General features: G+C 32.9%; 1 protein-coding gene across 1 annotated transcript; it reads left to right on the top strand.

The window, feature by feature from the left end:
- The first annotated feature begins 5257 nt into the window (after positions 1-5257).
- Positions 5258-11394, top strand: LOC122052080 (26S proteasome non-ATPase regulatory subunit 13 homolog B-like). Its single transcript, XM_042613469.1, has 6 exons — positions 5258-5507; positions 7603-8049; positions 9380-9460; positions 9713-9909; positions 10032-10131; positions 11017-11394. The coding sequence occupies exons 1-6, from the start codon at positions 5361-5363 to the stop codon at positions 11206-11208; spliced, it is 1164 nt and encodes a 387-aa protein (XP_042469403.1). The 5' UTR covers positions 5258-5360; the 3' UTR covers positions 11209-11394.
- The last annotated feature ends 1754 nt before the right edge of the window (positions 11395-13148 follow it).

Raw genomic sequence — 13148 nt, forward strand, 5'->3', positions numbered from 1 at the left:
AAGGAAAGTTTTCTCTAAAATTAAAATCTCCTTTCAATCTATAAATAAGGAAAGATATCAAATCTTCTCTTAATCTTTTATAGAAACTTATAAAAGGAAATATTTAATTTTAAAACTTTCTTTTAAATCATAAACATGGTTACAAAAAAGAAAAATTTTATCAAAATTAAAATCTTCCTTTCAATCTACAAATAAGGGAAAGATATCAAATCTTTTCTTAATCTTTTGTAGAAAGCTATAAAAGGAAAAAAATTAAATTTTAAACTCTCTTTTAAAATCATGATATCCACATAAGAAATAATTTTAAATAAAAATCCCTTTTTATTTTCTAGTGGCCGACCACCTAAGCTTGGGACCCAAGCTTTGGCCGACCACCTAAAATTGGCTCCACCATTAGCTTTGGCTGGCCCTAGCTTGGGCTCCAAGCTAGCTTGGCCGGCCACCTTAAGGTGGGTAGAAAGGTGGGTATAGATGGGTATAATTCTCTCTATATAAGAGGCTACGATAGGGACCGAGTGGAGGATTTGGTTTTGGTCTCCTGATGAAATTAAGCTTCCCGTGTTCGCCCCGAACACCCAACTTAATTTCATCAATAATAATTCATACCACTAAAGAATTATTATTGAACTACCGCACCAATCCCAAATTACATTTTGGGCTCCTTCTTATTATGAGTGTGTTAGTCACCATGTGTTTAAGATGTCGGATGCCCGCTAATTAATTGAGTTACTGACAACTTATTTTAATTAATATCTCAGTCCAAGAATAGTATCACTCAACCTTATTGTCATGTCGGACTAAGTCCACATGCAGAGTTTAACATGACAATCCTTATAAGCTCCTTTTGAGGACATTATCAACCTAGATTACTAGGACACAGTTTCCTTCTATAATCAACAACACACACTATAAGTAATATCATTTCCCAACTTATCAGACCTATTGATTTATCGAGCTAAATCTCACCCTTTGATAAGTCAAAGAAATAAATACTAAATATATGTGCTTGTTATTATATTATGATTAAGAGCACACACTTCCATAATAACTAAGGTCTTGTTCTTTTATTAAGTCAGTATAAAAAGAAACTTACCTTAAATGGTCATGCTCAATACACTGAGAGTGTACTAGTGTAATTTATCAGTCAAGATAAAGTAATACCTAATTATACTACGACTATTCCAATGATTTGTTCCTTTCTATCTCAGTCGTGAGCTACTGTTTATAATTTATAAGGAATTGATAACATGATCTTCTGTGTGTGACACCACACACCATGTTATCTACAATATAAATTAATCGAACAACTGTACTTAACTTATAAATGTAGATATTTGACCAGTATGATTTTTATTTCTAAGTAAATGTTTATACAAAAAACTAGGCTTTTAGTATACATTCCAACAAGGGTTTGGTAATCGATTAGGCTAATCAATTACCATAGCTTAAGTGATTACCCTAATCGCTTAAACTCATTGTCGCGAGAAATAAAATGAAGTTGAATCGATTAGGGTAATTGATTTAGCAAGCCTTAATTGATTATGCTAATCGATTAAGGTTGTTTTTGTAGGAAATAGTAGCTACGGTAAGCGATTAAGCAGCGAAGCTTAATCGCTTACAAGCCATTCTAGCATAAAAATAAGCATGCCTAATCGATTAGGCTAGTTGATTAGGTACGCGTAATCGGCTGGGTTAGTTAATTAAGATGCAAAATATAGCCATTTGAAGTAGGTTGCTGACGTGGTAATCACGGTAATCACTTAAGAGTGATGTTAAGCGATTAAAGTGCCTGAAAAGCCCTATACAAGGGTTTTAGCGTGCACTATTTCAAAATAATGCTCGATACAGATTCTCGACAACTACACACCAGTTCTTGGAGACTTAGAAAGAAGTATTGCTGAACTTTCAAGTTAATCAAGAGGTGTCTACAAGCAAGAAGAGAGCAAGCCAGGGTTTCATCATTGTAAATCTTGTAAAATTTCATTTGTATCATTGTATCTTTCTCTTCTTGTATCTTCTTTGTGTGTGAGCTTGTACGAGACCTCCGCCTTCGGATTATTTTCGAGAAGGAGCTCTTTTATAGTGGATGTGTGAGAGAGGGCCGGATTTTTGGATTAGTCATCTTGTTTGAGGTGGATACCAAGTAAATTCATCTTGTTAGTATTGGGGAGCTTTGCTTCAAGTTTATCCACCACAACAACATCTACAAAGCGAGCGAGTGAGCGAGATGAGCTATTCACCCCCTTCCCCCCTTTAGCTCCGAAGTGTCCCAACAATTTTTACTTGCTTGATATAAGTTATTTTATGATTGATTAGAATATTCTCCGCCAAAAATGCAACTTAATGTCTTCTATATTTGGGTCAAATGCATTTATTATTGGTGGGTTTTAATCTTGAAAAAAGTGAATAGTGGTAAACATTATTCATTTTCAATTCATGAAGGGATTGGTACTAATTATGTACACAAAAATACTATAAAAAGTTTCAACAATTTGATTAACTCATTACAATATATCCATAACATCATGGACAAATAATCTTTAGAGTTAGTTGTAAAAATCATTTACCATGTAAAATTTCAATTGATGCTTCAAAGTTATGTGTTTTCCAAGATTTAGCTTGAGATGAATCCTGAGGCTCACATAATTGTTGTAATTTTATAGAAATCATTAAACATACAGCTTGTTATAATGATAATGTGAGATCCATTGTTTTGGAAAATGTACTAAAAATACTTCTTATAGTTCTCAAATTTAGGAGATTTTATCACTCCATGCGAGTAGAATTCAAACGTTTATCACGGAAAAAATTGGTAATGCCATGTATTATCTTATTGTGAGTGAATATCAAGATGAGTAAAAAATTGAGCAAATGACTATTGTTTAAGATTTGTTGATAAAAAGGGCTTTATTAGAGGAAGATTTTTTGACATTGTCCAAGTGGAAATATACAATCATCTACTTTAAAAAGGAAAATTTGTTGTATTTATCTCGCAATAATCTTCTCATACAAAATATTCAAGGAAAAGGTTACGACAGTGCTAGTACTATGCGGGGAGAATGGAATTGATTTGCAATCTCTCTTTTTGAATGAATGCTTATATACATATTATGTTCATTGTTTTATACATCGTCTACAATTGACATTGGTAACAATTACCCAAAGTGTTATTCATATTGAACACTTTTTTTTCACACTTTGGCTATTATAGTAAATTTAGTGGATTCTTCTTTCAAACGTCACGATCAATTGCGAATTGCTCATGTTACAAATTGCAGAATTGATATCTACTAATGAGTTTTGAATTTGGAAGAGGAAAAAAAAAATCAAATTGGGGCATTACAATTTTCAAGATACATGATGGAGCTATAACTTGAGGGCACTTCATAGTTTACTTGTTTTATTTGATCTTGTTCTACATGTTTTAAGTGATATTACCAATGGCAAAAATAGTTTATATAGTAGAGCAATAACTTATGATTATCATTTGAATTTTTATTTATATTGCATTTGTTCTTGAGTTGTTAGAAATGATCGACGATCTTTGCCAAATTATGCTATATAAGTCTCAATATATTATAAATGCTATGGATATAGTGGATAATACAAAACAACTTATTCAAAAAGTTAGAGAATACAAGGTGACGAGTTTTTGTGATAAACATAAGATAGATGTACCAGACATGCAAGCTCCTTGTCAATCAAGTAGAGAGCGACTGAGTAAAAGGAAATGTTATCTTAGAACATCATTATCGAATTAATATATTCACTAGCTTCATAGATTCAATATTAAATGAATTATCGATTTGATGAAAATACAATAAAATTACTTTAGCTTAACTTAGTTTTGGATCTAAGAGATGGATATAAATCATTCAATATTAATTACACTTACAAACTTGTTGAAAAGTTTTATCCCGATGATTTTACAAGTCAATAACAATTGCATATAATGTATCAGTTGAAGTTTGTTGAGATCAATATTTAGCACAATCTATATTTTTAGAATATGCAAATATTTTCAAAATTGTATCATTTATTATTGAGGAGATGAAAGAAAGAGAATTATTATATTGTAGATCGATTGATTAAACTTATTTCGACTCTTTCAATTTCAACTACAACCATGAAATGTGCATTTTTCATCTATGAAGATTATGAAGATGCGATTGTAGAACAAAATAGAAAATTGCTTTTTTAGCTAGTTCATTAGTGACTTAGATTGATAAATAGATTGCTCAAACTTTTAGTATTGAATTAATTAGTGATGAATTTAAAATTATGAAAAAACATAGAGTACAATATAAAATGGATAAACATAATAAATAAATTAGTAAATAATAATTTTTATATCTATTTTTTATCTTACTAATTATATTATATTGACTAAAGTATTATTATTATTATATCTTTGTATTTTTGCAAGCTAGTTTTATTGTTAGAGAAGATAGAATTGAAAATTTTGAATGGTAGGTGTTGCTTCTATTTTCGTATTAGTTATTATGATTTTCTATTGTGGTCAGTTAAGACTTGATTTTATGATTATCTGAATATATGTGTCTAAATAGAAAATTGTTATTATTTCGTACGTTTATATCAATTAATATATTTATTTATTTTAATTAATTGAGAATTTAAAACAAATTTTACCCCTCCATATGATTTTATTTTTTACTTCGTCCCTAGACCGGATCATAGAATTTAATTTGTACCGAACTATCACTGAATAACCTCAAAGAATAAAAGAGGATTAGAAACTCAAAGAAAGAATATTAAAAAAAAGTATTAGAATCTCTATTGATAGACTCAAAATCTTAGCGATCAATAACGCCTAACTAGTATATGAGAAGCTTAATAGCGTATGAGAAGATATTTTACAATGCCTAAGATAGTTCATACAGTAATGTTAGTGTTATCATTCTGAAACTGATTCTTAACCGATGTAAAATATCCCATTGATTATCTCATCTTATTACTAGATGAAGTATTTCATGATTTATCTATTTATATTTAATAGCGGGGCCAATGATACTGAACGGGTTGAGATACAAGATATCACTTTGTGCCATGACATTTTACAAAATGATAAGAAAGATAATTTAATAACTTAAACGTATAAAGGTCCTTTGTAAGAAATGAAAAAATATAAGCCGTACAATAAAATATTTTGCAAAGGTTCGTGATAAAATATAATTAATCAAAATAGTAGGAGTGAAATGAAAAGGTTGGGTGGTGGTAGAATTATTAAAACGGAAGCAAAGAACCGGAAGGACGGTGCCATACAACTTAGGGTTTGAAAGAGATCGTCCTGCGACCGATTTCATCCTGAGGGGAAGCTGGATCGGATCGGATCGAATCGGATGGCCCTTCAGTACCTTGAATCGCAGCGCGACGCGCGGCCGGAGCTGGCGGAGTGGTACAGCGCCTTGGCGGATTTGTACCAGCGTAAGCTGTGGCACCAGCTCACCGCCAAGCTCGAGCAATTCGTAGCCTTGGCGGTAGTTCAGGTATTCTCTTCCCCTTTCTCCTTTCAGTCTTCGTATTCTCTTTAGGTAATCCAGTGGGATTTAGCTGGGAATCTCCTTCGCTGTAGAGTAAGCTGCCTAGTTGATCTTGGCTTGAGTCTCCGTTTCTCTTTATGTGATTCATTTGCCTGTGTAGTTGGGTCTATGGTATTATTGGATATTTTGGATACCTAAGTTAAGTTCCTTTTGGATGCCTAAACAAATCTAAAGTAGTTTTTGTCTTTCAGGTGATGTACATTTTTATGTGATTCCGCGTTGAAATTTTGTATTGAAGATTTACTACCCCACCCCATGTGGTTTTTAGGTCGGGTAAAGTCAATCTATGTTTTTGGATGTTTGTCTTGAGTTATAAGATGCGCTCCAATTTAGGAAGAATGTCTTAGATTTTATTATAGTTAAACCTTGTTATTGCAATTCATGGATTCAGATACAGATATCACTAAACATCCTCCCTTTTATATGCTTATAATTTTCTGGTTTGCAAATTTAAAAATGCATTAGGCTTTTTTACTTTTTAGTTGTCTACCATGCATAGTCATTGTCTAGTTGGATTGCTTGAGATTTCAATTTCAAAGAGTCTTCCAGGATGGATGTGATAACCTAAGGAATTTAGTTATTAGATAATTTCCATTTCAAAAATTTGTTCTATGAACATGATTTTTGTTTATTTTTCTGGGGCTTATACTCTGTTGCTAATCTAAATTTAAGTAGAAATATCTGTATTTCTGTTGCATGTCTATTGCTAAGTGCATGTTTAAATCTGTAGTAGGAGTATAGGGGAGAATTTATAAGCCTTGGCTCTGTTTAATTGTTCCAGAAGGCTCCTTTTGACTCTTTTAAGTGTCAAACAAATTAAGTTTAATCATTTAGCGGAAAAGGACTCATTGAACTTTGGATATTTGGGAGTTCATCTTCCTGTCAAAGAAGGAATTTTTGTTGAAGGAGTTGTCTTTCCTACATCTTTTCTCATTTGATAATGCACTTATCATATTTTTAAATTCTTTTAAAGTCCAGTCAATCAATGTTGATTGTTGATCATCTTAACTATCCAATTTAGTTTGCAGCTTATTAGACATTGTACAACATTTCTTTGTTGTTATCATTTCATTGTAGTTTTTGATCCTAGATTACATTGCATTTTGATTTAATAAGCATATGCTGTTCTTTGGCATATTTTATGTTGTCATCCTATGCACTTCAAAACATTTAAATAGGAAGCAATATAACTATTTTTATGTAGGAATATCCAAATCAATTTAATTATTTTTTTATTGTGGTGACTAATGTGTTCTTTGATCTCTCTTCCTTCCACTGTAATGGAATTATAGAATTTATTCATACGCCTTTGAACATATTTCATACCATCTCAGTATATCTTCTTCCCTCATTTTGTTGTCTAGTGAAGCTACACCCCTAATGTTTTCTTTGTTGTTATTGATACTTTTATTTTATCTTTTCTTTCTAGTAACTTCACATTCTCATCTTTGGTAAATTGACCTTTTGAATTAATTGCTTCATAAAAGTTCAACACTCCAAACCATAAAGTATGTTAAATCGGTGTTATAATTTTTTTTCTTTTAGTCTAAGAGATACAACAGCTATACTTTCGAAGCTCCTCTCCTTTCTACTACTCATTCTTTACCATGTTAATCACATCATATGCACTCAAGTAGTCTGTTTTAGAAGCAATACAGGGATTTTGGTTCAAATGATCCACACTGATATATTTCTCGTTGAATTTACTTTTTGTAACCTTTTCATTTGTTATGGACATGTGACTATAAAATTACTTACGATGACATTGTTATTTTTTAAAAAAAATTCTATGGTCAATATCACAAATACTTTAAGTCTCTGTTTTGGTACATTCATTGCTTATGATAATCAAATTTGTTGGCTGCGAGGACAATTCAATTGTTTTTGTTTACATGGTTATATGTCAGCCAGCCTAACTAGAGAGTGTGCCAATTGTTTCCTATTATGCTATTGTTTATCCTTTGCTTTTACTAATTTTGCATTATTGCTTTTACTAATTTTGCATATGATGTCGCACTAACTATTTTCTTTCGCCCTGTAGGCTGGTGATGCACTTATACAGCTGTATAATAACTTCATTACAGACTTTGAAACCAAAATCAATCTCTTGAAGCTTGCTCACTTTGCTGTGGTGGTTTCACGTCAATATTCTGAGAAGGATGCTGCAATTAACTACCTTGAGGGAATAATTGAAAAATTGCATGCTACTCGAGAGTTGAGGATTGAGGAGCCTATCCTATATGTTAAGATGCAAATTGCTGCATTAAATTTAGAAAAAGGAAATCAAAAGGAGTGTAAAAAGCTTATTGATGAAGGAAAGAGCACATTGGACAACATGACTGATGTTGACCCTTCTGTTCATGCTAGCTATTATTGGATATCTTCACAGTATCATAAATCTCAAAAAGAATTTGCTGAATTCTATAAGAGTGCTCTTCTTTATTTGGCATACACTTCAGTAGAGTCGCTTTCGGCATCATTCAAACTGGTAAATGTGATATATCTTCGTGGAAAGTAAGTTTGCTGATTTATTGAACTGGCTAATAGTGCTGTATACTTAACTCTCTGCTCCCACAAGGTAATCAAATTACCAATTAAAAACATGGGAGTGTATAGTAGAGAATTAACATGGGTGAGCAATTTCATCTTATATAACATTGTACAATTAGTGTATTTCAATTTGGCTATTCATTGCTAGTAAAGGAGGAGAAATGCTAGAAATCATTGTTTTATCATTTTTCATAGGTAAGTAGACCTTGAATGCCTCCCAAACATGAACTTGCATTTCATTTCTGTGGGTGTGAAAATTTAAGGATTCAAACCACAAAAGAAAAAAAAATGTGTGAGAAAGTCATGCTCGGATTCTGGGATTGCAGAGATGAATAACTATAAGGTTATAGATTCTTGTAGAAGAATGGCAGACCTTCCTTTATTTTTTTCATAATTTTCTGAACATTATAACACTAATTTTGCTGGTGTTTTCTAGATAAGACAATGCAAATTTGCATTTATTTATTGAATCAGTATACTCCATATAGAATAGTTAATTTCCTTGGCTAACCTTTTGTTTAGGGGTGGCAATTCGGTTCGGGTTCGGGTTAACAGGTTCGGGTTGGCAGGTTGGCGGGTTGGCAAATGACAACCTGAACCCGACCTGATTATTAATTCGGGTCAAAATATTCAACCTGAACCTGATCTGTTTATTCGCACTTGACCCGAACCCGACCCGAACCCGAACCCGACCCGTTTGACCCGTTTAACCCGTTTAACCCGTTTGACCCGTTTGACCCGTTTGACCCGTTTGACCCGAATATGACCTGAATTCATTAAATAAAATTTGTATATTTAATTAAAAATTAAAAATAACATTTATCTACACAAATTGAAAATTCATATCATAAATGATAACTCATAGCAACATTGCAATCAATAGCATAACATATCTCTATGTTTAGGGTTTTTAACTTTTTTAAATTTGTAATTTTAGTTTAAATTTATAATTATTTATAAACGGGTTCGCAGGTTGTAATCGGGTCATTTCAGGTTGACCCGAACCCGACCTGTTTATTAATTGGGTCAATTGGGTCGACCCGATTTCGACCCGAACCCGAAACTACCCAACCCTAACCTGATTTTTTCGTGTTCGGTTCGGGTCGTGTTTTCGTGTCGGGTCAAAAATTGCCACCCCTACTTTTGTTCTTCTTAATTCTTTGACTTATGAGAATATCAGCATGTACTTTCACACATCTGAACAAAATTAGTTTAAATATCAGTGCTTGTAATCCACTTGCTAAACTTGACATTATACTTATTTTCAGGACTTGTCATTTGATCTTTCTCTTTCAGCTTTGCTGGGAGATAACATATACAACTTTGGGGAATTGCTTGCCCATCCTATTGTAAGTCAGAGTTCTACCTACCCGTTTCTAGGAATTTGCTTGGTAATGTTAGGTGGAAGAAGTATGTTCTTCATTTTATAATTTTTTTAAAAAAATGTAACTTTACTTTTGGATGATACATACAATGGTTTTCTTGCTTTTTATACGCTATCAATTTAAATGCATTCATATGCGCCATCGGTATTCAATACAGAGATTTCCTTTTTACTTACCATTTTTACTCATGCATTTGAGCTTCTGATTGGCCTACAGATCAATAGTCTCATTGGGACACAAGTGGAGTGGCTCTATCATATTCTTCAGGCTTTTAACTCGGGAAATCTGATTAGATATCAAGAACTATGTAAGATCCATAATGCAGCATTGACTGCTCAACCTGCATTAGTAGAGAATGAGAGGAAGCTACTTGAAAAAATCAACATTTTGTGTTTGATGGAAATTATATTCAGGTAAATCATCAGAGAAAGTACAATTACTTCCCGATATAGGCCAGCTTGTTTTTTTTTTTTTTTTTCTTTCTATATTGAAGATGTGACTAATACATCGTTCTGATATTTTTTCTTTATTATAGTCGTCCATCTGAGGATCGAACTATTCCTTTAAGTATCATCACTGAGAGAACTAAGCTTTCCATTGAAGACGCGGAGTATCTCCTCATGAAAGCCCTTTCAGTAAGCATAACTTTTTTTTCACCTCTTAATTTTAGAATCCATTCTTTTTCTTCTGTTATTTTTTCTTGCATGTTAATTGCGAAATTTCGTGGTAACTGGTTACATGTATATTCATCCTTTGTTCATTTTTATGGCCATATTCAGTTCCCTTTAGTCGATCCTTAGTCGATGTTCATAATTTTTAGCAAGGATCTTAACACTTCTGTCAACGCTCAACATCGTACCATTCAGGTTTAATAATGTTTAGAAGCATCTGTGCAGACACTTAGGTTGTGTTTACTCTCGGAAGCATAGAGATTTGAGAGAGGAGGGATTAAATCGTGTTAATTTAGGGAAAACATAGATATGAGAGGCTCTCGTGGCCATTGTGTTCATCTTAGGTTGAGTCCTAGTCGCAAGCATCTAATCTTCCCATCGTGATATCAGACCTGCTCATGAGTGAAATGAGCTTGTGTCAGTTTGCAGAGGGCGGGAACCTCATGGGGGCCACAAGACAAGGAGGGAAGGGGGCTTTAACCACGAGATCTGAGTGTTTGCGATACCCAAGTGGATCCGCAAGTCACAGATAAGCTGTAAAATGGTATTAAAAGCGCTGTAGGATTTGAACTTTGGATCTCTTGTGATGCAAGTAGGAACCCTATACAGAAGTCCTAAATTTGGACATCTTTTTGGTTTCCACAAGTCCTCGTGTGTTCGATGTGGTGATACATACCCATGTCGGATACTAGCAACTCTTCTGATTAACTAAGTTCAGCAGTAGACATGATCAATTGTTAATTCCTTCACGTATTTTTGTTCTTCTGGGATCAACAGCGATCCAATTATAGGCCTACTGCATTTTTAGCATCCACAACTCAAGAAGTTTTCCCTTTTTGTTCCCTTCAGGTTCACCTCATCGAAGGCATCGTCGATCAAGTTGAGGGCACAGTATACGTCTCATGGGTGCAACCCAGAGTCCTGGGGATTCCACAGATCAAATCGTTGCATGATCGCCTGGATTCGTGGGTAGGGAAGGTGCGAACGGCCTTGTCGACCGTAGAAGCAGAGACACCCGATCTGCTCGGGCATGACATATAGCTTAACATACCCACCATTGTTTCCAGCCCTCTGCAAGGTAAAGATCTCAGTAATATGAACATGGCTCATGCTCATTGATCTAATTTTCTAGAGATCCAGTTCTCCTTTTCCTTCACTTGCTGTGATTGCTAGAACTGAGTTTATGGAATTTGTGCCTTGAGAAGTTGAAATTTTTAATCTTTGTTATTTTTTTTGTTTTTGCCTTGAAATGTGAGTGTTTAATAAGATCAAGCACAACATAAAATCCTCAATAACTCATTTAAATAAATATTTTAGTGCCATTTAATTATTTTTAGAAAGATAAAATAAATAAGAGGACATTCTATAGCTAGTAAAATATCTTTTTATTAATTAATTGTTGGAAGGTTCTTTTTTTTTTTATATACAAAGGTTGGTAAACACCGTGGGCATTTCGAAAATTATTCTTTTTTTTATTAATGCTTTAATAGCAATAATTAGCAATGCGCTCTTCAGTTAATTTTATCAAAAGAAAAATAATTAATAATAGTAAATTGTGATTAAGTATGATTTAATAAATTAAAGTTAGTATATAAACTTTAGAGCATCTATAATAAAGGGGGTGTTATAAGACTCATTGATAAGGGTGTAATTGAGTCAAAATGAGTTTATTCGAGTTTTTATTGAGTCCAAATAATTTTAATAAATATAAATTATAAATTTAAATATTTATTAAAAATTAAATTATATATTTAGAAAAAATTATAATATATTTATTAAATTTATAATTTTATTTTAATAAATAAATTTAATATATTTATCTATATATTTCATAAATATAAAATTTATGATTTTATTCTAATAAATAAATTTAAAATATTTATCTATAGAGTGTAGAATTTATAAATTCAATATCAAAATTATTGTTATTTTTATTTAAAAGTTAATTCATGAGCTTAACGAACATGTTCACGAGTTAACGAGTCGAATATTGTGAAAGCTTAGAGCTTGGTTTGTTTATCTTAACGAGTTTCATTAAACGAGTTAAGTGAGTTTTTATCGAATCGAGTTTCGAATAGTTTATGAGCCGCTTGGTTCATTTACATCTCTACTTATTGATGTTAAACACTCATTGTGGAGGGGTGTTATAACATCCTCACTTTGAACGTGTTCAAACAATTAAACGCGTTCAATTGCAACGTGCTAGTCCACCTCATGCGTTTTTTTAAAATTTTATTTATTAAAAAATTAAAATTTTAAAATTAATATAAAACAATAAAATTATATTTTTAAAGTAAGATTATTAATAATAATAATAATAATAATAATAATAATTTAAAATATATTTATTTAATATTATATAATTTTAAGAAATTGAATGGATGGTGAAATCCATAAATTTTTAGGTTCGTCTATCAGCAGATGAAATTGGAGCTTCTACGTTTAAATTTCTAACAGCGGTTCATCCTCCGACAGTCAAGTCACCAGCACTTCTTATTCCAGCAACAGCTCTTACTCCAACTGTAGCAGTGGGAATGCCTTCCCCGCCGGATATTGCATCAACGGTGGTTTATTGAACACTATCGCGATTAAGAACAAAAGTCTTCCTCTATCACATTACTCTCACCAACCGCGGATGTGGGACTTGCAGCGGCAAGAGATCGTCCATATGCATCGACATCGTCCGCAATTCTATAGCACAGGGAAGCATGGAATCGGACGCTGGCTTCTCTTAAATGTGCAGTGCTTAACACATGCAGATTGGACCCCTTCCTTTATGAGATTGTCGCCTCAGTGAGTGCCTCCTTTCCCTTCTCGTCGACGGAAGTGAGTGCTCCTAAGGTGGGAACAGGGAAGAAGTGACGCAGGTCTTTCGAGATTGAATATGACTGAGAATTGTGTAAAGAAGAGTTCTTTCTTTCGAAGCGAGCCATTGACAAGGAATTGATGCACCGAATCTGCTCTTGCTTTTTGGGAAGCAT

The sequence above is a fragment of the Zingiber officinale genome, chromosome 3A, assembly GCF_018446385.1.
Source record: "Zingiber officinale cultivar Zhangliang chromosome 3A, Zo_v1.1, whole genome shotgun sequence".
NCBI classification, from domain to species: domain Eukaryota; kingdom Viridiplantae; phylum Streptophyta; class Magnoliopsida; order Zingiberales; family Zingiberaceae; genus Zingiber; species Zingiber officinale.

Coding starts and splice junctions, on each gene's coding strand:
- LOC122052080 (XM_042613469.1), top strand. CDS start 5,361: ATGGCCCTTCAGTACCTTGAATCGCAGCGCGACGCGCGGCCGGAGCTG. Junction 8,050..9,379: donor TTTCGGCATCATTCAAACTG/GTAAATGTGATA, acceptor ACTTATTTTCAG/GACTTGTCATTTGATCTTTC. Junction 10,132..11,016: donor TCCTCATGAAAGCCCTTTCA/GTAAGCATAACT, acceptor TGTTCCCTTCAG/GTTCACCTCATCGAAGGCAT.